At 45.5% G+C, this 25,051-nt stretch overlaps 1 protein-coding gene across 23 annotated transcripts in view; it reads right to left on the bottom strand.

Moving 5' to 3' along the window:
* The window catches only part of nrxn3a (neurexin 3a), a 263,670-nt gene that overhangs the window by 167,563 nt on the left and 71,056 nt on the right, over positions 1 to 25,051 (bottom strand). For 9 of the 23 annotated variants that reach the window (XR_013121942.1, XR_013121943.1, XM_076978954.1 and 6 more), the window contains exons 8-16: positions 24,455 to 24,893; positions 22,895 to 23,278; positions 10,506 to 10,709; positions 8,296 to 8,322; positions 4,341 to 4,460; positions 3,403 to 3,784; positions 3,100 to 3,290; positions 2,842 to 3,015; positions 723 to 737 (exon numbers count right to left, since the gene is read on the bottom strand). Coding sequence is in view for 20 of the 23 variants with exons in the window: in XM_076978954.1 (XP_076835069.1) it covers positions 723 to 737; positions 2,842 to 3,015; positions 3,100 to 3,290; positions 3,403 to 3,784; positions 4,341 to 4,460; positions 8,296 to 8,322; positions 10,506 to 10,709; positions 22,895 to 23,278; positions 24,455 to 24,893 (1,936 nt within the window). In the remaining 3 variants the exon portion in view is untranslated. The remainder of the gene's footprint in view (positions 1 to 722; positions 738 to 2,841; positions 3,016 to 3,099; positions 3,291 to 3,402; positions 3,785 to 4,340; positions 4,461 to 8,295; positions 8,323 to 10,505; positions 10,710 to 22,894; positions 23,279 to 24,454; positions 24,894 to 25,051) is intronic. The other 14 variants (XR_013121944.1, XM_076978956.1, XM_076978957.1 and 11 more) reach the window with 3 other exon arrangements.

Here is a 25,051-nt window from a genome sequence, read left to right as displayed (position 1 = left end):
ACATCGATAACAGTTGTGATGGGGCAGGAGGGCAGCGTGGAGACCGTGTTGTGCCTCTCTAACAGGAAGAAGAACCACACGGTGTCCAGGATTGACTGATGCTCAATAAAAACACACACAGAGAAAAAGTTGGGTTAGATTTCTTGCATTTTGCAGAAATACGTTGAACCATACCAAGACGTCTACAGTTTAATTTGAATGTGAAAGCTCTTTACAGCTATTAGACGTATCTCAGGTGGCATTAAGACCTGGCCAATAGACTTCAATGACATATTTCTGCAAACTAATATAAAACAAATCGTGCGAGCTATGCAGATTATGTTTTGTCAGCATATGGATATCAACAAAATCATGAATAATGTTCTGGAGAATGTGGAAGATTTGTAAGATCAAGTTACATTTCAGTAGAGCTGTTACAATGGCACAGAAAAGGCAGATTCATCCCCATAACATAGCATTTGAAGAATAAAGGATAACGAAGCTTCCTTCCTGTTTCCTGTTGAAGGCAACCTGAGCTGAGCGCCTTCCTTCCTAAGCACTGGCGCATCATTGCCATCTAGTGAATGAAAGGTGCCATTACAACATGGCGCGCATTCACTTTGATACCACCCAGCCAAGTTCAACCAAGACATGGTAGCCATTCTTCAGACCTCAGCTTTTACAGAGTAAAGTGCACATACACGTCGTCTCATGCTCATCACTGAACAGAAATGCTTACTCACGTTCGCTTTTCGACGCTGTGCAGGAGAGATAAACGTCAGACACACATACACACACACACACACACACACAAAAGGCCCACGTAACGTATGCCATGCAAATTACTACATACGGAGGGCTGCTTTCGGGCATTATCTGTGTAACCTTTATGAAAAGGTTAAAAATTGTTTAAGCAAAAATACAGTAAATAAATCAATGGCAAAGTTGTAAGTTGGACAGCAAGGCCTTGTGTTTTCATTATATAAGGGTTCGGTGTTCAGTCACAGCTGTCTCAGAATCACCATAGACAGCAGGGGGCGCTGTCTGTGTGAACAGGTGCATATGCACCACTATTTTCACCAGGATGAAGCAACCGTGTGGATGAGGGGGAAACTGTCGTTGGTCTGGAGGGTGGAGGGTCACTGGGTGTGACTGTACTTTCACAATTCATGGTCTATTCTAATAATATTCTAATATCTCATTTTTAATAAACAGATTCTTGTATTCGTAAGTTTAAGAATCGTATACTCCTTCTGTCTTACGTCTTAGTTCTGATTATTTATTTTTATTTCAGAATACACTTTCAAGTTCAACATGTTACAACAAAAGACGAAACAAATTTAAGTGACAATACTTTATTTAAAAATGGACAAATGAATTGACATAACAACAAAATATGACATAAGGCTTTATGAAGACCCCTCCCGACAAAGACAAATGACATGTGTGACAAACGAGGAAGACATGTTTATGATGGACAGATAATCACATCTGTCCAAAATCAAAACAAAACTTTTATAAAGCAAAAGAAAAACAACAAAAAAAACAAACCAGTAAACAAAGCGTTCACAAATGAAGTGAGGTTCAACACAACAGAAAGCATTCAGAAAACAGAAAACAAAATGACTTGGATGTATAGAAATTCATATGAGCATAATGATATGCAGAGAAATTGCATGTTTGGCAATATATATATATATATACATACACATATGTATATATTATATATTTTTATATTATATATATATACACACACATATGTATATATTATATATATATATATAAAATATGCTAATATGCATGTATATATACTCACTGCTTAGAAACATGAACCTTGCACCTTTATCCATGAAGCAGTAGGTGCACCTCTCTTTTATAAGGTCATCTGTTGCTACGACTACATTTGTTAACCATCATCTACCCCATTCATCACCACTCAGTGACCACAGTTGCACTGAAGCCCAGAAGACATTTGGGTGAAGGACTCGTTCTCCACACAGCAGTGACATGGAGAGCGTGGTGTGGGTGCAGCAGCTGAAGCTCTGGTACGAGAGTCTCGAGGAGCATCACTGTGAGCGGAGTTACACCATGTGACAGTGACACTGCAGGCACTGCGATGGCCTGAAACCCAAAACTAGAGGTGGTGTGATCAGAACCTGAGCACTGAGACAGAGGGGGGCTAGCACGGCTGTGACGGACGGGGGAGCGGTTGTAGTCTCACTGTGGACCTGCAAGGTGTTTCTTATATATATATATATATATATATATATATATATATATATATATATATATATATATATATATCCAACCTCTCTTGAAAAGTATCTGACTCAAGACTCTATCTGGATTCTATATGCTCCAGGATTTGTAAACATAATGGTAGAACCCAAATTCACGGCACCCTGTACATGCAAATGTCTTACGTTTTCATTTTCATAAACAGACAAAAAATATATATACAATTTATCAGTTTCTACACCCCATTTCTGATCTTAAAAATCTAAAACAGTCAAGTACATTAAGGGCTCTCTAAACTCCTGAATTAAATACTGTAAAGTGGTAAATGCTCTTTTAAAAATATAATAATAGACCACAGACTGAAAGAAGCTTGTTTCATTACGTCACGATTTGTTTACTGGATAAAAAGGGGGCGGGGTTTGGCTGACTGTGCGACCAATGTGGCCTGTAACGTGGTGAAGCAGCCCGTGAGTCACTGCGTCTAACAGACAGCTGATTGGGCGAGGGATGTGATGAACAGAGTTAGTAGGATGGAGGCGGGACTCAGTGAGATGGCGGAGGAGGAGCTGTTAGTGTTCATGAGGAAGAAAGGGCTTCTGGAGCTGGAGTTGTAAGAGGTTGTACCTTCGCATCCACGCTCAATCTGACCACTGCGAAACAGGGCGTCGTTAATCAGGTCGGGCAGACGGCCGTTCAGGTCGACAGACGCCAGGCAACCCTTGAAGCCTTCCTTCGAGGCTACGAGTTTGGGAAGGCCGCTGTACATGTTGGGGCCCAAACCGGCTATGAAGAGATCCCCTAGACACAGCAGCGGGCAAGACAATGAATCAAATGAGTCAAATAAAATGATCGCAGCGTTCACAACAATCACACGTAGCTTACCTTTCAAGTCCAGGTTCTTGGCGCCGTTGACGACCTGGCTCACGGCCTTGGCGTCTACCTTGAGTGTGTGCAGGTTGCTGTTGTCTCTGGTGATAACTACGTTATGCCACTGGTTGTCGTGCAGCGCACGGTCACTGTTGCCCTTAATGAGGTTTGGTCCGTTGCCAAGGTCAAACACGTAATGGATGTATCTGAAAGTAAAAGAATGGGTTTCTCTTCACGTGCACGCGTGATCACAAGCATCTCTCGTGCCCGCACAGCTCGGCGTCTCCGCAGGACCGAGCGTCTCCGGCCCCGTCTTACCCTTTCACCAGCTCCACGGCGATAAAGTCGCTCCCGTCGCCGCTGTTGAAGAGCACGAGGCCGTCGGCGGAGGTGGTCTTGAATTGGAAGAAAAGGTGCATGGAGGCGTAGGCCTGCAGCGTGGCCAGGCTCAGGTAGCTGGCCTTGGCCTTGAAGGTGACCGGGTCGGCGATGATGGAGCGCATGCCGAAGCGGGCGTTGAGCTCGCAGTAGTCGATGTCGCCGTTCTTGCACAGGTCGATGTAGAGCAGGCCGTTGAAGCGCAGGCTCTGCAGGTGCCCGATGAAGCTGGACGGGATGTGGGAGATGAAGCGGCGCTCCGTCATCACGCCCGTCTCGATGTTGTGGAACTCCAGCCGGGTGTGGTCGCCCACCATCTGGCCTGCGCGTCCAGCAGGTCGGGCGGAAGAGAGAGGAGAGAGAGAGAGAGGCGGATATACCACTCCTTCAGACAACTGACAACCGCAGCTCAGAGATCTAAGGGGTCCTGGCTCAACCATACAGGTGGTTCAGTGTGTGGTCTGATCTATTTTCTTTTTCTTTTTTTTTTTACACTGATGGGTTTCTCAAGTTATTATTATATTTGGCCCTATAAACACACTGAACTGAATTTTTTTATCTCCTAATACAGTGTAAAGATCGTATTGCCAATAGTTTCAGAAGCCACAGTATTTCATTTAGAGAAACTGCAGCAAATGTACAGTGGGTTGCATAATCATCCCCATTTGTCTTTGTCTAGCAGCAGATCATAGAACAGATTGTCTTTGGTTCCACCCATGATAAAGCTCTCTGTGCCCAAACAGCACAATTACGATTTAAAAGATATTTACAGCTATTCCTTTCTAAGGGGAAGCAACGCTTACAGTTCACTGAGACACTCGTGCTCTAAGTGTGTGGGTAAATCTGTTGTCTTTCAGAGTCAAAGCCATGTGAAGTACCTTCAGCTACGTCATCGTCAACTGTCAGCTTGTAGCTTTTACCACGCCGGACGACCCGCACCGTGTGCCACTCATTGTCATTGAGTTTCTGTCCGGCATACAGTGTCTCTGGTCCCTTGCCTGAGGACGACGGTCGTGAAAAGTTAAAGTCATTCTTATTTTAACCTCCGCTCTCAATCAAACCTTTGCTTTCTCTCTCTGTCACAAAAAAAAGTGGAAAAGACGCCACATTCTGCGTTTTTCTAATGTTTGCCGTCGTGCCAATCTCAGAGATGAGTGAATGATCACTTCAAAATAGTGCCATGGTGGTTTAAAAGATCGAATTGATACTGTCGATTAGAAAGCAATAGTTTGATTCAGAAATTATTGATTTGTTACAAAATCAAAACACTTGCTTGATCTGTATGAAGTAGTGCTAAGTTATTAATCTATATTATTAATACTTTAGCTCTGAAGAAAAAAAACCTATTTGAAAAAAGCTAAATGAAACTAAATGGCTTTTACTCATGAAGAGGTCTTGATATACCACCCACTGCTGAAGATGGACAATATATTACTATTCAATATATTACATTTTGTTGCTATTTATGTGTCTATTCCTCCGGGTGATAATGTTTATTGAATGTGTTTGTGTTCGGTTTTATCATATAGCACAGCGCATATTACAAACAGCACAGGACATATACGAGTCATTATTCGCCTGAACTGTGTGAGATGAGTTTGGTAAAGTGAACGGCACAAACAGCAGGGCACTAGGACCATGCAACACATGACCAGCGTGGTCTCCACATGTCACTCATCACATGTGCAGTGTCTAGTATCTTTCCAATGTGCCTTTGAAACCATGAGGCATATTCCACATGGGGTCATATGTCTAATCCATCACTCTTCATAACCCTCTGAGTGGGAATAACCCTGTGTTCTGTGTTTGCCTGCGCATGAGTGTGTTGCAGCTCCGTTATCTAGTCGTGGTGTGTGTTTAGACTTACACACACACACACACACACACACACACACACACACACACACACACACACACACACACACACACACACACACACACACACACACACACACACACACACACACACACACTCATTTATGGTTCCTTTCACTGCAGAAAAAACATACAGTAAATGCAGTAAATTTGATTTCAGCTAAATAATATCTATCTAGCTATAAAGTTCACCGGTGGTAATATCCAGGTAGATAAGCAAAGTGCTCCTGGCTGTTTTGAATGTAATTTGTGGAGTACGGGGAAATTTTCAAACCTTTTTCTAAAACTTCTGAGATGTATTTTTAAAAAAACATCTTTTGATCAGAAGTTACTTGAGAATAAGTAATTTGTCTTCATCAAACTGCCATTTAAAGTCACAGTGCTACTTTAAACTGACTCACTGGACAGCTAAGATGGCCTATGTAAGATTGCTAAATCCAAGAATGATTGAGTCTTTGAAAAGTAACCCATGCTGATAAATTAGGTAGCGAAGAGAGGCACTGCATGTTCTAGAAATATAATCATACATGTCAATTGAATTTCTTTAATAGTGCTCACTCTCCATACATCTTATAACCTCAGACTCCCAGCAAGAAGCACTCAGCCCTACAGCGAGCATATGTATAGACTAATAACCAGAGGCAGCTAACCAGAACTTCCAATAAGTCTTACAGAAATTCCGTGTACTCTTGACCACTTGGAGATACATCTCAAAGATACAGTTAGAGATCACAGCTCATCTGTGTCAGCTCGTGGGCAATTTGCGAGGGCATCTTCTAGGGCACATCCCTCGTCAGTGGTGTGGTGGGTGTATAAGACCCACAGCAACACTGCTGGGCTGTTATGCACCTGAATGGCAGTGCTATAGTGAGCCTTACTGAGGCTGAGGGTGGCTGACAGAGTCTGTAAGAAGCCTGCCAGGAACACTCACTCTCTCTGTGACCATGATGAAAGACGCCCTGTGTGAACTCGGGACTAATAGTAGAGAAGAACTGATCAAAACATCAGTTTACTGGGACCAGGGCATTATTTATCAAACAAACAAACAAACAAACAAGGAAATGAAAAAAACAACGTTTCATCCTCCTTCAGAAATATTACATATCCAAATGATATATATTATTTCATATGTAAGGACCCAAATATCACGTGTTTAATGCTTTTTTAAGGCTTGAATTGAAGTGAGTTTGCAGGCATGTGCTGTACCTGTATGGCACGTAGGTAGTAAAGTAGGTGTTTCTAATTACGCGGTTAGTACGTCCTACCCTGGGAGCGCGTGGGCACGGAGGATGAAGGGAGGATGAAGGGAGGATGAAGGGAGGATGAGGGGAGGATTAATTAGCCTGATTAAAAGGCAGTTTATCGCGGCGGCGGTGAAATTACACTGATCCCGAAGATGGAAATTACGTAGTGACGAAGGGCGAGGACGTGAAACTAATCTAGCGTGACATGCAGCGAGGACATGACAAACCCGGCGCTCCTCTCCGTGACTGATGGGGGCGGCTCTGCGCGCGACGCGGTTACGGACGGCGCGCGCCACGCACGCGACGCGCCGCTCGCTAAACGACTCTTCAATCCTGATGCAAATCTGCATAAGTCTCTGGAGCGCGCGTTACTTCTCACCCTCCGGGTTCACTCTCCGTCTGTCACGCACTCTTCTCTTACTCTCTGTATCTCTGTCATTCATTTGAGTGTCTGTTCTAAAATGTGTTGATTTTTCTGATTATAAAAACTGATTATTCAACTGTTTATTAAAACAATACTTGCTCGGTAATAAATAACACTAGGATAAAATAGAAAAAAAATGCTTACCTTGTAAACAGAATAGCAAGCGTTGTGAAAGTGTATAGCTTGTAACAAGCAAACGTGCAGAGAACTTTATTTTATCTATAGTTGACATTGTGAATTAAGTAGTTTTCTTCTTTGAGGGTAACCAAAGCCCATTTATGAGTAAAAGCAGTTAGTTTTTTTTGTTTATGTAAACAAAAGCCATAAAAGGACATTTTTTTCCTTCGTCACACTAAGCACAAGGAAAGCGATGCAGACATATAATCGGCTACAGATCTGTGCATAGACAGCTGTCTATATGCAGCCTGACACACACTGTGGTTCCTCTGGAAACAGAGCATGTGTTAAAGCTTTAGCCATGACTAAAATACTGTACATGGAGTAGGCGAAACAATTACCACTCTAAATAATATGAATTATTAGTAAATCAAATGGACCCGTCTACAATCATTCACTGTGACTAAGTGCTCTCCTGTGTCACTAGTGAGTTTACATTGGTACTCAGGACCATAACAGTACAGTCTAGAATAATGTATTATGTACAGCTTAAACTAAGAAAGCTCTGTTTACAAGAGGGATTAAAACATTTCTTTATAGGATAAAATAAAAAAAATAAATATTATGTGAAGTGGTGACTTCATAATCTATCGTTTAGTATATGATTTAGGTGTCAACTCTGATATCACCTATGGTGCCTGGACCAAAATCATATTACCGATATTTCAGCATGCATGAATAATAATATACAATTCTTATTATGGTGTGTGTGTGTGTGTGTGTGTGTGTGTGTGTGTGTGTGTGTGTGTGTGTGTGTGTGTGTGTGTGTGTGTGTGTGTGTGTGTGTGTGTGTGTGTGTGATATACGCTGTGCTGCTTATTTGCTAACAAAATATTTGTGTTAACATCTCTTCTGAAAGGTTGAAAAATAAGGAACACATTGAGTTGTGCACGATTATTAAGTCACCACTATATTCAATAGCGTCAGTGACCTTAGAGTCATTATGCGTCCTTTTGAATATGGGCAAGTAGAGCAATGACTCTATACATTCAAACGACTCAATACATTCAAATGACTCAATACATTCAAACGACTCAAAACATTCAAACGACTCAATACATTCCTTTCAATAAGAGAATCATTAGAAACAAAATGAAACTTGTGTTAACTTACTGGAGTTACAGTTAATCCTGATACAGTCTAGATGGGGAAGAATAAATGACAGATGAAATTGCATCCTTCAAGGTTACAGCTGCAGACATCCAAAAACAATAATTCCACCCTTCCGGGGACGTCCACATGCAGACGGGCGGCCATTTTAAAGAGTATAATTGGTGATCTGTAATCTGTCTCTTATGTAACACAAACTATAGTGTGTCTGCATTTATCTAGGTTTGTCTGTTTATCTAAGGTCTCAACAGTGCAGTTATATATTTTAGCCTGTTTTTCTACAAATTGACAAGCCCTTCTTTTACTGACTTTAATGAATCTACTTCAGCAACATTTACATTGTGATTAATTTATTCATACCAAATAGAGTCCTAATGGAAACTCAGTGTAAAGATTCAATACTGTTAATGTAATACTACATTTATAAAATGGCCGCTTATAATTTACCAACCATGTAGATTCTCCAACCCAGATCTTTTATTCCATTGTTACTTTGACTTTTATTTTCACCCATTTGAAGTTTCCCCCCCTTGTCTCCACACCAACTTGTCGACTAAACAGACTCTGAAATTATGTCTGATATTTAGCAAAAAAGATGGTGCAGGGACACTCCACATTTGAAGTCCTTATACTATAAACATTGTCTTCAATGGAGAAGGCACAGCAGCTAAAGGTCTCGTACCCGCCATACTTGGGGGGCGTTTATTGGCCAGTGGATTTATGATGGTAGGAACTGTGTGATCTGGGTTGGGCTCCAATTGGCTGGATCGTTCATGTGTCGTCAACCGCAACAGAAAAGTGGGGAGCAAACAGCCTCGATCCAATTAGCACCAGCACCGTGCAGTGGACACGGCGCCCCCTGCTGGCAGAGTGAGTCTCCTCTGCAAGCCAGTAACGCTGACATGCTAAGGTGATCCTTCTTTTCAAGATCAACTTTAAATTACAAAGAAATAAAATGCTCTTCTATTTTATTCTTCAAATAAACGCCTTCTGGACTAATTTAAATAAAGCTCTGTTTACTAGTATACATGTATACTACATGTACTGGGGATTGGAGGTACTGTATATCAGGGAACATGTTTTCCCTGCAGCTATATGTAATAATTCAGCTGCTAAAACTCTGATAATTTTAGCTATGACTATATATGGAAACATAAAAATGTAATTAATGCACATCTATAATATATTTTACTTCTTACAAAAAATAAATCTTTCTGCGGTGTGTAGGCTGTGTATCTCTCTTCTGTCAGTCCACCCCAACACTTCTAAGACTTTTACCTACGAGAAGTCGTGGCAATGCCTCACTGCTGCTTTAATTACGGCGCTCTGAGCCGAAGGCCATTAAAAGAGGCTTTTCAGCTGGGCATGGGGTCAGGGGTCAAAGGCTAAACGATGAGGATGGTGACGTGCTACCAGCTGCAGGTCAAGCTGAGAGCTCTGTTATCGGGCTGTTTGCTGACCGGGCCGCAGGCTAAAGGCCTTTGAAGGGGTGAATACCATCTTCTGACTGAGCATGGGGAATGTGAGTCTGACAACGAGAGACGCTTGAGAGAAAATGGCTGTAGGAAGGGGGAAAAACAAACGAAAAACCACCAACCAACTCAATACAACAAAATACAACAGGAACCAGATGGAGACAGAAAATGAGACTTGTCCGAAGAGAAATGCTGAATTATTGATGTGGAGAAATGAGGAGGATTGTGTTAAGTTAATAATTAGAAAGTCACAGCACATGTAAATATAATATAAGTCTTGTAAAATCATCAATTATAAAAGGCACAATTGGTCCGTATGTTTGGTTCAGGTTGACTTAGTGTTGTGACTGTCTCAAAACATTTTTTTTCTTTACAATGAAAATGATCAAGGTCAAAAAAGTTCAAAAGATGGACCAAACATTATGTTAATTAGTAACTTAATTCATTAGTAACTCAGTTTACTGTACTTAAAAAATCTATCATATCAAAATCTTCAAATATGGATTGAATGCATTTCAAGTTTAATCTGGTAATCCATGCATAAAAGACAAATAACAAATACAAAAACATTTCCTTTTTGATTTCTGTTGATGAGTGGGGTAATGGCGTATGAAGGGGAATCAACAGAACAAAGAAGAGGCAGAGAGAGAGAGAGAGAGAGAGAGAGAGAGGGAGAGAGAGAGAGGGAGAAAGGGAGGAAACGCCGCGTCCTGAAGGAGGAGGGGTTCTATACGATACCTAGGTTGACCGTGAGCTTGACACGGCTGCTGTCCAGTTCGAGGCGTAGCGTGTCGGCGGAGTCGCGTGAGGTGGTGGCCATCAGCAGGCCGTAGGCCCTCTGGGACATGAAGCGGAGGGATACGTCCTCGGCCTCGGTGTGCATCACCGCCGGCATCACCACCTTCATGTACATGCTGCCGTCGTAGCTCAGGATGGACGCCTCTGCGGACAGAACAGCACGTCATCGGGTTCATTTTCTGTTTGTTTCCTCACACACAGCCATCACTGGGACAATTGACAGTAATGTACTAAGAGAAACTGACTGCGTCTGAAATGTTGGCTTGAACTCGTCCTCATGGGAGAGTGAGTATAGGTGTGTGAGTATAGGTGCGTGTGAGTATAGGTGTGTGAGTATAGGTGTGTGTGAGTATAGGTGTGTGAGTATAGGTGTGTGAGTATAGGTGTGTGAGTATAGGTGTGTGTGAGTATAGGTGTGTGAGTATAGGTGTGTGAGTATAGGTGTGTGAGTATAGGTGCGTGTGAGTATAGGTGTGTGAGTATAGGTGTGTGAGTATAGGTGTGTGTGAGTATAGGTGTGTGAGTATAGGTGTGTGAGTATAGGTGTGTGTGAGTATAGGTGTGTGAGTATAGGTGTGTGAGTATAGGTGTGTGAGTATAGGTGTGTGTGAGTATAGGTGTGTGAGTATAGGTGCGTGTGAGTATAGGTGTGTGAGTATAGGTGCGTGTGAGTATAGGTGTGTGAGTATAGGTGTGTGAGTATAGGTGTGTGTGAGTATAGGTGTGTGAGTATAGGTGTGTGTGAGTATAGGTGTGTGAGTATAGGTGTGTGTGAGTATAGGTGTGTGAGTATAGGTGTGTGAGTATAGGTGTGTGAGTATAGGTGTGTGTGAGTATAGGTGTGTGAGTATAGGTGTGTGTGAGTATAGGTGTGTGAGTATAGGTGTGTGTGAGTATAGGTGTGTGAGTATAGGTGTGTGAGTATAGGTGTGTGTGAGTATAGGTGTGTGAGGATGTTATATGTGAAGATGTACGCAGGGAAGAGAAAGGACCAGACCAGGGGAGTGAACACAGGGAGACTCCAATTAAAACATTCACTACGGTCCCCTGCATATAATTACAATCTCACTGTAAGAGAACACATTCTCTGCATAAATAACATGAAGGCATATACAAATAAACACAGGGATCATATTTTCATCAATCTCTGACAACTGCACACAAGAAATGAGCAATTTATATGTGGTGAATTGTTAATAATGTGAATGGACTGAATGGAACTGATAAAATAAAATAAGTGACTCTGCCTTCTGCGAGCATAAACAACAAAAAATAAACAAAAATAAACCCAGTTCAGCACTTGTGGCAGAATAGAATTGAGCTAGCGGAGCCCGCACAGCTGGGAAAACTCCATCTGAAAAACGCCCGCCCTCTGTATTGAAGCAAACACACTGCTGACAAACTCTGCAATTATGCTGTGATCAATATGTTATTATGTGCGATTAGTTGCTTTTCAACCATCCCTGGGGCTTCGCCAATTCTAATTTTACACCCTGCTTACTACACTGGCCGCTCTGTCTACAGCAGACAAAATGAGAGAGACAGAGACAGGAAGCAGAGAGAACAGACAGGCAGAGTAAGAGAGAGAGACAGGTAGACAGGAAGCAGAGAGAACAGACAGGGAGAGTAAGAGAGAAAGACGGGTAGACAGAATGAAGCGACTGAAGAGAAACGGAGCCACGGATAGGGACTGACAGAGAGAGAGAGAGAGAGAGAGAGAGAGAGAGAGAGACAGACAGCCAGACGGAAGACAGCCAGACGGTGACAGGAAGAGGCGGAGAGACAGACAGGCAGGGATAGAGGCTCGGGGAAGTGATCTGCGTGATGTGAGCTGCGCGACGTGATCTGCGCGATGTGAGCTGCGCGACGTGAGCTGCGCGACGTGAGCTGCGCGACGTGAGCTACATGACGTGAACTACGTGAAGTGAGCTACGTGACGCGAGCTACGTGACGTGAGCTACGTGAAGTGAGCTACGTGACGTGAGCTACATGACGTGAACTGCGCGACGTGAGCTGCGCAACGTGAGCAACACGAGCCCACACGATCCTCTGGCACACACGGCCAGAACGGCGGCCGACGGGCTGCTGCCCCTCCCAGCCCAGTCAGAGCGGCTGGGCATTAATTATGCGCTGCTTTTGTTTTCCTATGTAAATAATGAACACAAAACTTATCCAATCACATGCCTGAATGGAACACATTTCATGAAAGTCAAATGAGCTGCATAAAAGGGGGATTACTCTTGGGAGAGGGATAATTCAATAAATAAAGGCACTTAATTGACATTCCATTCCTCTAATTGATGACTGGAGAGATGGAATGCTTAATCAAAAGCTTCGTCTCCTGCATATGAACATTTGCTCCACTATCAATCATCGCAACCGTTGCAATCAATATGCACCTTTCAGCATTAACCTCCCATTAAATACGCTGCAGTTACGAACATCTGTGCTTAAAATAAGCACAGTATTTAAATGTCAATTTGCTTCCACACATCTGTGTCTGTACACATAATGCTGACCTAGCGTTGCTAACCTAGCCTTTATAAAACACCACTTTATCATATGGGATTTAGGCCCTATGGACATACCCCTGATAAACAGATCAGTAAGTTATGTTCTTAGTATTGAGTTCAAGCAGCCTACCTAATTAAGATGTATCAGAGATAAGCTCTGTAATGATGTGCGGTTCTCGGACCGGGCTGGCCTGATAGAAGTTCATCTCATTGCCGTAATGAGGGAAACAGCGGCCATAAAAAGCCAATCAATGTTCATTAAACTGTCAGGCTTCCCTCGGACGCCAATAGATAAAGAGCACTGGCCTGACAATGACAAGGACGCGGTTGTCTCTGTTGTCCCCCAGGCCAAAATCACACACACACACACACACACACACACACACACACACACACACACACACACACACACACACACACACACAGATCTATGGCTGGACAGCTTAGTCAGGGTATAGCTCTAGGTGTTGCCGTAGAATCCAAAGCCGGGCCGGGTCTCAGTGCCCGTGTGCTTTTGTAGTGAAGACATGTAGGGCCCAGTCACTTACACACTCAGGACCAAGCAGTGCGCAATTATTTGATGCAGCTACAAAGACCATCGGCAAAAAGCGACAGTGGAGCACAGAACTGTTTAAGAGTACCAGTATGTAGTCTGCTGAGAGAGAGTGAGAGAGAGAGAGAGAGAGAGAGAGAGAGAGAGAGAAAACATTTGAAAGGTTGTGAAGGTACAGAATGTACAATCAAAGAAACGAACAGGAGTCCAGACTCGCATGCACAGATGTACATGACGAGCGTTCTGTTATCCGAGGAGCAAACTGCGGAAACTCTTAACGATCATTTCTGTGAGACAGGGAGAGGCTGGGTGTCATGGTAAAATCGGACACGTTGTTAGTACCACCACAACGTGCAGCATCGGAAGAGATGACGTTGATAACACAGAAGTAGAACACTGGGGCTTCTGTTCCAGAGACGCAAAGATCAGATGTGTCAGAAGATAATCAAGGAGACGTCTAAAAATGGCACTGACAAAGAAGGAGCAGCTCAGAGGACCCACAAGACAACCTGACCACGACGGCAGAGTTATGTGCGTTTGATGTGCAAATGACCAAAGCCTCAAAACTGCAGGTTGGAAATTAAAATGGCATCAATTGTATCCTTTTTAAAGCTGAAATGTATCATGGCAAACCCTCAATCGGCAGGGAAATCAGGGGTCTTCCTCTGTGACGCGTGTGGCGGTACCGTGCAGGGCTCTTGATATTTGCCATGTGTAACAGAAGCATCGCGTGGGTCTCTGATGTAAGACAAGGCACTGAAGAGCATTCGCAGTCATTACAACATGTAAACTGCAAAATAATAACGTTAAATTGAGTTTTTATGATTCATTTTCTTCAAAGTGAAATCTTATAATGCAGATGAAGCCTGTTTAAAAGAAAAAACAATGTTATAAAAAAAAATAAAGTTATAAACCTACGCCTTCAGTCTGAGCAAAGGGGTTTATGCAACCATATATATGCAAAGCAGCAAACACAATCCGAAACATTTCACATGCCCTTAAAATGTCCTCTGTCCTTTCGATGAGCTTGCGAGAGGGCAAAAATCGTTTAACGTCCACTAGGTGGAGACAAAGCCCAAACATTGCTGCTACTGCGTGTAACGCACTGCGCGTGCACCTGCAGTAATTGCAGATATTTGCGGTGTGCAGAGAATCTCAACATCTGTAGTTCCGCTCCAGCCGGTGCACGACGTGCCCGGCGGGTCCGTTTCAAAACTCAGTCCCGGTGTGAGTGTTTGCCACTCTCTGGATCACGTGTGCTCAGTGCAAAAGGCCAGGAGCAGGACGGGGAGGCGGCTGTGGACACCCGCACTTCACAGAAACACACCACAAATACACCTGTTTGCCGGATGACCGACAGCAACGATGTGACTTAAACCTCCCCTCCCCGCGTGCCGTCCCTCCGTCTCTCCTGCTCCCGGCCCAGGTCTGGCCGTTGGGCGGCTAGCGTGTGTATGGACACCTCTCCCTCGTAAGTCTGCAATTGCAACGCCACCAGGAAAAGCTTCATCTAAGACCCGCCCAGAGGACGACCACCTCATCCTGACAGTCATGATAGCACGCTCCTCTAAGCCTGAAATTTTCTCTCTCTCTCTTCCTTTCTCTTACCCTCTCTCTTTCTCTCTCCCCCTTATCCTTCCTTGTCCTTTCATGGCTCATTTAAACTTTTCTTTGGGGAGAAATGGTGAGCATTGATTACTATGACAACACAAGAACAGAATTTACATCCTGCTCTGTCTTTCTCCTTCAGTCCTGCAACAATTCATGGGGGCCGGTCACACCAGCCGTGTGAAATATTCAGCCACGGCACGTGGGGTGTGTGGGAGCATGTTAGGCAGGTTGTGTGAGGGCTGCGTACACACACACACACTCGCAAGCGCAAGTGCAAAGACGCGCGCTCGCGTGTGGACAGCCAAACGTGTCCTTGCATTTGGACTGATTGCGGGAGTGCTAATACATCAGAAAGCAGCCTTGACATGTAATTACGGGCAAGCCTGGGAGAAACAGGGCTGGGATACCCTGCCGTCCGGTGCTCTTATCACACAGGGCCCTGGTGCTGCAGGCCTGGGCACACAGGAAAAGACGTTAACCCCCCACACGCTGCATGATTTAGGAGCAAAGCAGCTGGCACATGGCTGCTTTATGACGTGGTTCTGAGTAAGAGCCAATCACACACCTTTATTTAATATATGTGTCAACCCAATAGCATCTATATATATATATATATATATATATATACATACTGTAAATTGTGTAGTTTCACACCTTACACAGACATACAAAGATCTTTGTTTTGTCTCCCAGTTGTATAATTTCTCTGCATAATTTCTCTCCATATATAAGAGACATACTAAATAGCAGGAAGAAATGTGGCGTCTTTCATCTCTGTCATGATGGGAGGTCCTGGAGAAAAGCCCAACGGGCCTCCTCCATCTGTCAGACTCTCAGCAGGACTACAGGTGAAGGCTTCACAACATTGCTGATATCTCCCTTCATTCTGGGAATTCTTCACTCCGAACCCACATTTGAACGGCTGTAATTGGGATGTGGGATACATTTACAATCATTTAAATGCTTCCACATTCCTTGCACATGAATTTCCAGACTGAACACAACCGAATAGCACTTTAGCATTTAGCAGTAGTGGGCAGAGTGAGAGACAGAGACAGACAGAGTGAGACAAAGAGAGACAGACCGAGACAGACCGAGAGAGACAGAGAAAGACAGTAAGAGAGAGAGAAAGAGACAGTGAGCGAGAGAGAGAGAAAGAGAGAGAGACAGACAGAGAGAGAGACAGAGAGAGATAAAGAGCTCTGTTCCTATCTGACCCGGACTGAACTGAAACTAATAGCTGATTCTCTCATTATCTCAGTGTGGGGTGCTTAAACATCCAAAGGGAAGCCAGACTCCTCCAGACTCTCTCTGCAGACGGATCTGAGCGACAGCCAGACTCCTCCAGACTCTCTCTGCTGATGGCTTCGAGTGCTTTCTCTCCGATCCCGGGCTCCTGCCACACCGTGAACTACGACGCAGTGCTCATTTTGCCCGAGCAACCATGGTCATGTCAAACAGCACGGCAAAGATGCGCTCTCCGGTGGTCTGGTGTCAACTTGTTTTGGAGAAATGATTTCACCTTCAGATGGCGAGATTGACAAAGAGGGGGAGGTCAAAGGCAAAGTTAATCCCTCAGCACATTGTCCTGCCCTGCCGGGACAGCCTCTTCAAAGCGTGGAGTGGTGGACTGTGTTGAACATGCGCCGTTGATGGGGCTCTCGAATGCCAACACAGCGCTGCCTCTGACAAAAGGAGCCATTCTGGAGCCGCCTGAAACTCCAAGCTACGCTAATTCCGCAATCCGGGGCCTTTTTATGTTTGACTGGAGAAACCCATGTTGCCGCAGTCAAACGAGAGGCTTTTGTCAGTGCTGCCATGATTGGCTATTCAGGCTGATTAGAGACATTTCAAACAGTGATGAATGACAGTGGAGTACAAGCAGAATGTGAACTGATTCCCCCGAGCCGTGAAATCAGGCGGATAGATGGCAGCAGGGTGTAGGGGAAAAGAGGGCAAGGCGGAGCCAAGAGGCCACATGCTTAGGGAGGGAGGGGCCACGTGTTTAAGAAGGGAGGGGCCACGTGTTTAGGGAGGTTTCACGCTTTGACTGACTGTTGTGAAATTGCAACCAGATTCACCCCAAAAGCACACCATCTAACACCCAACATCCAACCAAACGTGAGCAACATTCTTTCATTAGCACATCAATAAATATAGTGCATGTGTACAAGCCCGCACACATGTGATGGCTGCACACATAAAGTTGTTTACTATTGTTATTATTATTAGTAGTAGTAAGAGTAGTTTATGCCATACCTTTCTCAATACAATGCTTTACAATCAATACTCTGCTCATACTTTGCTTTTATATTTACATAAATTTTATAAATACATACATTTACGACATTTAGCAGACGCTCTTATCTAGAGCGACTTACAAAGTGTTTTGCATCCGATCACAGAATTCATCCTAGGAAATAGTACGGATAGGCCAGAATTCAAGATATCAAGATACCATACTACTAAACTACAGGAGTCAGTATCATTACCTAGTGTTTTGCAAGTTAGACATTTGCCAAGAAGCACAAATAACCATAGACAGACATACAATTTAAAGAACAACTGCAAGTGGTATCAGCTGAGTTAGTGCTCTGGCAAGAACTCAACAAACAGGTGAGTCTTCAGTCTACGCTTGAAGATAGCAATAGACTCTGCAATCCTAGCAGCTAATGGAAGATTGTTCCACCATCTTGGAGCCAGGACGGAGAATAGTCTGGAGCTTTGTCTTCCATGAGACTTTAAGCATGGAGTTTTGAGTCGAGCCAAGCCATACCTGTGAGTTTTAGTTTATCTGTAAATATTTCAAGTATAACCTGAATATGAGTGATGAATTAATTGGACAATGAGGGAGAGAGACAGGTGAGGGAGAGAGAAGACAGATTCCTAATTCTATTTGCATATTTTGTCCACATGTGTGCTGCTCTATGCACCTTTTAGTGAGTGTAAGTCTCCACGCGAGTGTGTAAATTTCAGCGGCAAAGTTATAGACTAATTATTGTGCCTTTGCAGAGGCACTACCTCATAATCATCTCCAGAGGGCAAGCGAAACAGAGAATCGTAGGCAATCAAAAGAAATGACAACCTGAGGAAGAACCAAATTCACTGACATAATTACCTAGATTAGGTCTGAAAGAGTAATTACAAGAGAAACCTCCGTGGGTGTCATCTTTCCTCACTCTTTGTAGCGTAATCAGGGATGGTGGAACGAGAAATCAATACGCTAAGAGCTCCTGGCAGAGAACCGGGGCCTGCAGCATCTCAGGATAGCCTCAGGGAGTCTTTGGGTTGTTCAAACATTACTCACAACCTTACCCTACATTCAGGAGTTTAGTTTTTATGGTCAGCCTGAATGTCCATGCTGCAGCAGTGAGCAGGGCCTGTGTTAGCAGGGCATGTGTTAGCAGTGTGGCGTGAGAGCATGTGAAGACGGTAAAATGCGTGTGTCACACACTCAATGCGTGAGACTTGAGAACACTGAAGCCTGTGTTAGCAGAGCCTGTGTTAGCAGGGGATGTGTCACCAGGGCCTGTGTTAGCAGGGCCTGTGTTAGCAGCCCCTCTGTTAGCAGGGCATGTGTCACCAGGGCCTGTGTTAGCAGCCCCTCTGTTAGCAGGGCCTGTGTTAGCAGGGCATGTGTTAGCAGGGCCTGTGTTAGCAGAGCCTATGTTAGCAGGGGATGTGTCACCAGGGCCTGTGTTAGCAGGGCCTGTGTTAGCAGGGCATGTGTTAGCAGGGCCTGTGTTAGCAGCCCCTCTGTTAGCATGGCCTGTGTTAGCAGGGTCTGTGTTAGCAGGGCCTGTGTTAGCAGCCCCTCTGTTAGCAGGGCATGTGTTAGCAGGGCCTGTGTTAGCAGCCCCTCTGTTAGCATGGCCTGTGTTAGCAGGGTCTGTGTTAGCAGGGCCTATGTTAGCAGGGCATCTGTTAGCAGGGTCTGTGTTAGCAGGGCTTGTGTTAGCAGGGCTTATGTTAGCCGGGCCTGTGTTAGCAGGGCCTGTGTTAGCCGGGCCTGTGTTAGCCGGGCCTGTGTTATCCAGGCCTGTGTTATCCGGGCTTGTATTAGCTGCTGTTGTTGCCCTGGTCCTGAGGCCAGCACTGATGACCTTCACCGCCTGAGTCAATAGTGATTAAATCGGGTGCTACAGCCTGTAGGGCAGAGGGCATTGAGGCAGATGTGGAGGGCACCAGCGCTCGGGGCATACTCTCTGTTTAGTACACACACACACACACACACACACACACACACACACACAAATTCTATTTACCCCAGCAGGAAAATCGACGGGTGTGCGTCTGGCCTGTTTAGTGTACATGCCCCTCACACGCGTGTGCGAACATTCTGTTCACCTCAGGTGGAAAGTCAACAGCTCAAGTTAGGCCAGGTCACTGACCAGCCCAGCCGGGCCTGAAAGAGGTTCAACAAACCAGCTGAGCTCAACTTCACGTGGGCATCGGCAGAAGAAATGATCACACTAATGCTTACAGTAACACCACTTCCACTTAACACTGAGGTTACTTTTATATTATCTTAAAACGAGCTATTATTTTAACTGCATATTTATGTAAACTAGTTACCGAATCATATTCGTGGATGAGTCGTACAGCTTTGGTTCGAAGGTAGGCTATAGTAGTTATGCAAAGATACATTTACACTACAGATCTACAAAAATCCCTCTCATCCTATCCAGGTTATATAGGATGAGATCCAGCAGGTTTTCTCGATGCACTGTGAGCATCACAAACACAATAACTGATCCGGTGTCAGTAATCAGCACCCTTCTCCTCCCCATCTTACCACACCCATCATTCTGCTTACACGCAGTAGTGACCCTGAAATAGCTCGGTCTCAAAAGGAAATCGCTACACGACCCTGAGACGTCAGAGCATCGCGAGGTAAGCGATCCTTCTCGGAGAGAGTGAACGGGCGCGGCAGTCATTTCGGATTCTCGGATACTCCTCGCATAAACAGCTGGAAGGAGCTCTATCGGGGTACAGATTGACCCCGCTCGTGTGAACCAATCAGACGAGACGTTTGGCAATCAGGACATAATCGATTCTCGTGCTTCTATCTACCAGCATCGTGTTTACAATTTCGTTGCGGTAAACGTACTCCGTGTTTTTCAGACCCTACGCTGTTTGGCCATGGGCCCATGAAAGGGGAGTAAAGTTGACCACGGGCAGACATATAGGAATAAGACCAGTGAAGTGTTCCACCCCGTGGCAGCTGGGACTTCAAGGCCTGCAAGCAGAAAAATAAGTGTTGGGCAGAGCCAAGTTCTTAGTGGACCCCAGGCGAAGGGACAAACTTCCTCCAGCTTGGGGAGTGGCCCAAGCTCTTGGGCAGCTGTGCTCTGAGATAATGGATTTGGATTAGTCATAGGAAAACGTGAGGTTTGGGTTATCGAGGGAGATTCGGCCAGTGGCCGGTGGCATCAAAGGTGGGATGTGGGCACAGCATTATGGGGGTCTGGCAGTGCTCTGCACCATGGCGTGTGAGGAGAGCCATCACGATGCAGCCATGGTGCTCCTGACTGGGACACCCTGAAGATGACAGCATCTCTGGTTGATATCCCTCACAACTCTGGGGGGCAGACCTCGCCATGGTTACGACCCAGGTGCCAACCAGACTTCGCTGTGTTGCTGATGCTCACACAAGATTATGGTCACATATAATCACTTATAATGATATAATGATGAACCCATGACACTTGGATCATCAATCCCGGCCTGCATCCAAGCTGAGACCTTCTCAAAATCACTGACACTGACATCTCCATCTACGCTGGCTTGGATAGACTGCAAAAAGAAGTGGTTTAGGACCGTGCTGTCTTCACGCAATCTGGGGTTGGAAACAGAGTCTGCCACTATGAAAGGAACACCAACAGTCCTTTAAAACACAGAAAGCATCCACTTAATAATTCAGCCATGACAGTAGTTGGAATGGTCATTGAAAACAGTTTTGCTGCCAAGAGCTGCAAGTTAAACCTGACCTTGCTGCTGACAGTGAAATTGGAAGATGGGCTCAGTTCTGTAACACCAGGTGGTTGGGAGCACGATGCCAGGTTAGAACCCACTAATGCATTCTGGGATGTGGGAGAGGAGCACAGCAGACACGGGCTCCTTTAGTGCTATTCACACCAGAGGGAGCCAAACACACACACACACACACACACACTCATACACACACAAACACACACACACAAATATAAAGATACACTCGCACATGCACAACAAACATGAACACATGCACACACAAGCAAACATAAACACACACACACACACACACACACACACACACACACACACACACACACACAAGACCTGTCTCACGGGAAGAATTTTGGCTTTGACACGTGTGGGTGGATGAGCATGTGTGTGTGTGTGTGTGTGTGTGTGTGTGTGTCTGTGTTTACGTGTGACAGACTGACACAGACTGTAGCCATGATGGAGGGGCCGGGTTCCTCTCTGTGCCTGCACGTTCAGGACAATACCAGCTGATGTATTCAGTTTGACGTCTGCGTTGATCACCGTGACTGACGTTCACAGCAAATGAATGTGAGGGCAGCACCAGCAGTGGCTCCCTGTGTCCAGAAGGGCGGCGCTACAGCGGGACTGCTCAACGCAGCATGCGCAGGTCCCAGCCAGGAATGTTATGTGCTTGTCTGTGCCGCTCTCGGCCCAGAATAAATCTCTCGCCTACTCAGACATAACACAGCCTTTTTTTCCCCCTGTAAGGTAGAATGTGATAGTCTCCGCCGTGCAGGTGGAGTGAATCTTAAAGTGACACGTCTTTGGTCTTCAGGGCCACTGGGACAACTGCTGGCCCCGAATCCATCAGATGGCACTGGACAATGGCTGTAGGTGTTTTAAAGTCACCACGTGGTAGGACGGGTCTCTCTTGAAGCACCCCCCCCCCCCCCATCTGTTTAGTATTCACAAATACAAATCAGGGTGGAGTTTGTTAAAATCATGTACTTTTCTGCCTCTGCGGAGCACAAAGGGCCTATAAATACACACGGGACGTGACTCCTCTTCCTTATTCCCCCATTGCAGACGGCTGCTGTCAGCCATGTCTTTCATTCTTCACCCACGATTATAGCGTGCTACGTACCCGTCACCACGACTTAAGACTCTCTCGCCTACAGAAAAGCGTGTTCGGCCGGTCCGATAAGCTCGGTCCCCTTCACGGAGGCAGAGGTGACCCACATACAGCACCAATCCACCGTTCACCTCCGCGAGGGGAGATTAATTATCCTATGTATTATTTATCACTTATTTATTATGATTAGGTGAAAATTACTGTAATCCTTTGTTTACTAAGGGATTAATAGCGGAGAGGACAGATGAAGTAAATGGCATTGTTTATATCCACACGTAACCGAAGTGAAAGATCATATCAAATGACAATCAGCTTTCTGCAGAGTGCTTCTCAATATAATGTTCAGAGAAGTGGTTATTAAAAATAACGACCCACCTCGTTCATACAACCCTATCTGGCCTAGAGTTTAACAGACCCCACGATCCGCACGTTTAAATAAACCTCCTAGATAGCCAGGAGAGGATTAAGCAGCTTCTAAGAAGGCCTTGCGTTGGAGGCACGAGCGATTGCTCTGGTCTGGCGGGGAGGGCGTGGGGCGGGGCCTCTCACTCACCTCTCTCGCAGGTGCGTGACCAGTAGCCCGTGCCGGTGCAGTCACAGATGAAGCGGTTCCAGCCCTCCTTGCAGACCCCCTTATTCTTGCAGGGGTAGCTCTCGCACTGCTTCCCCGGCGTCTTGGCGCACGACGGCTTGATCCCGGCCCCGTTCTGGTCCTCCGCGATCTGCCGGATGTCCTTGCTGCGGCCATCGATGAACAGGTCCCGGACGCAGCCCACGTAGCCGTAGTTCAGCATGGCCGTCCACAGCTCGGTGGGCAGGATCAGGCCGGCCCGGTTGTCCGGGAGGCCACCCAGATACATGTCTCCTTCCAGGTCCAGGATCTCATTCTCGCCACTGGCGGTGAACGGCGTACGCCTGCTGTTCACCGATATAGTTCCTGCAGGGACCGAGAAAGGGACACGGATGAGCCAGGCCTCATACCTAGAGACAAAGCGGACCTATAAGACAGATCTACTTGTGTGTGGTGCAGTAGATCATTTTAAAGCCCTGTTTCCAGCTTGTGGGTATTGCGTGTAGTCCCTGCCTGGGTTACAGTGTTTGCACCCTGTTTGCTGAAAAGCCCTGTTGATTTGAAGGGGTCTGAAAGAAAACAGGCTTGTGTCACAGCTGTCCTATGAGGCTACATCTGAGAGAGGCAGGATTACAGGGGGCCTGAACTCCAAACCGGCACGTGAATTACTACACAGTGTCATCCAGAGGGCAATGTACTGAAGAGAGAAAAAGAGAAAGAAAGAGAGAGAGAGAGAGAGAGAGAGAAAGAGAGCAGTAGTGGTGTAATAGAGGCTTATCCGGTGTTTATGACCTTGCTAGGAGTGTGTGATTCTTGTAAAGCTGCCTGACACACACGCACGCACACACACACACACACACACACACACACACACACACACACACACACACACACACACACACACGGATGTAAAGTGTAAACCAAACAGTCTGGGTGGGATGGAAAGGATCAATAGGGCTAATCTCTGCAGAAGTGACACCAGCCCAATCCCTTGAACACCATTGTCTAAAAGCTGCATTATTAATATCCCCAGAGAGCTTCCAGAGAAGCCAGTGCTATGAAGTGATATGGAGTAGTTACTGATCGATTTGGCTTACTGCAGACATTCAATGGTGAGAAAGAGAGAGAGAGCGAGAGAGAGAGACAGTGAAAGAGAGACAGACAGACAGAGAGAGAGAAGAAAGGGCAAAGAGATGGAGTAAAGGAGGAATACAAAGGCCAGCAATATGTAGCCATTTGCCAAAGGAAGGTGACATTCATTTGCAATGTGCTGTACTGATGAATGTTGATAGAATGTTTTTTGTACATTTACTGTATATCTCTGATCTACAACAGTAAGTACAGATAGAATTAGAGTTCCCACAAGAGAACAAAAGTAGAAGTTGCCACTTGGTCCAAAAACCGGAGCGATTAACTATTCCTGGGTGCAGGGAGTGTTGGTAACACAGGGACAACGAACATGACCAGCTGAGTAAATAAGACACCAAATGAAGACACACGTCTCTACCCCCACGTCCTGAGCTGTGACCATCGCCCACCAACCTGAGCGTCCGTCTCTCTGGATGTCCACGTGGTACCAGGCCCCGTCGTTCACCTTGTTCTGCGTGGCTTTCACCTTGATGGTGCCCGAGCCCATGTCCAACAGCAAGTACAAGCTGCCGTCCAGTAGCTCGACCGCAAAGAAGTCCACCTTGGTGTTCTTCTGGCTGCCGGGGGCCTTCCTCTCCTGCGGCTTGCCGTGGGTGAAGAGGATAAGGCCGTTGGGCTCGGACGTGCGGAAGTCGAAGGAGATGGAGCCCATACGCTTGGTGTTCCACTTGGGCAGGCTGATGTAGGCTTCGGGCGTCTCGAAGGAGATGGGGTCGAGGGTGGCCACGTTCTCGCACTTGAAGACCACGTCCCCCTGGATCTTCATCTTGGGGTCCACGATGCGGGCCAGTCGAGATAGCTCCAGACGGATGTCGTTGTTTTTGTAGACCACCTGCAGTGACGCGAGAAAAGAGCGGTGGGTTATTTCTGCGTGCCAAGAAGTTAAGCTAACAGGTTCGTTTTCGAAATCAGAAGTTGCACTAGGTGCTAAATAGAAGTTTTGTACCATGATATAACTGCTATAGCTGTGCTAATACCAATAGGCCAGGT

The sequence above is a fragment of the Brachyhypopomus gauderio genome, chromosome 17, assembly GCF_052324685.1.
Source record: "Brachyhypopomus gauderio isolate BG-103 chromosome 17, BGAUD_0.2, whole genome shotgun sequence".
NCBI classification, from domain to species: Eukaryota; Metazoa; Chordata; class Actinopteri; order Gymnotiformes; family Hypopomidae; genus Brachyhypopomus; species Brachyhypopomus gauderio.
This window is presented reverse-complemented; position numbering and strand designations above follow the sequence as displayed.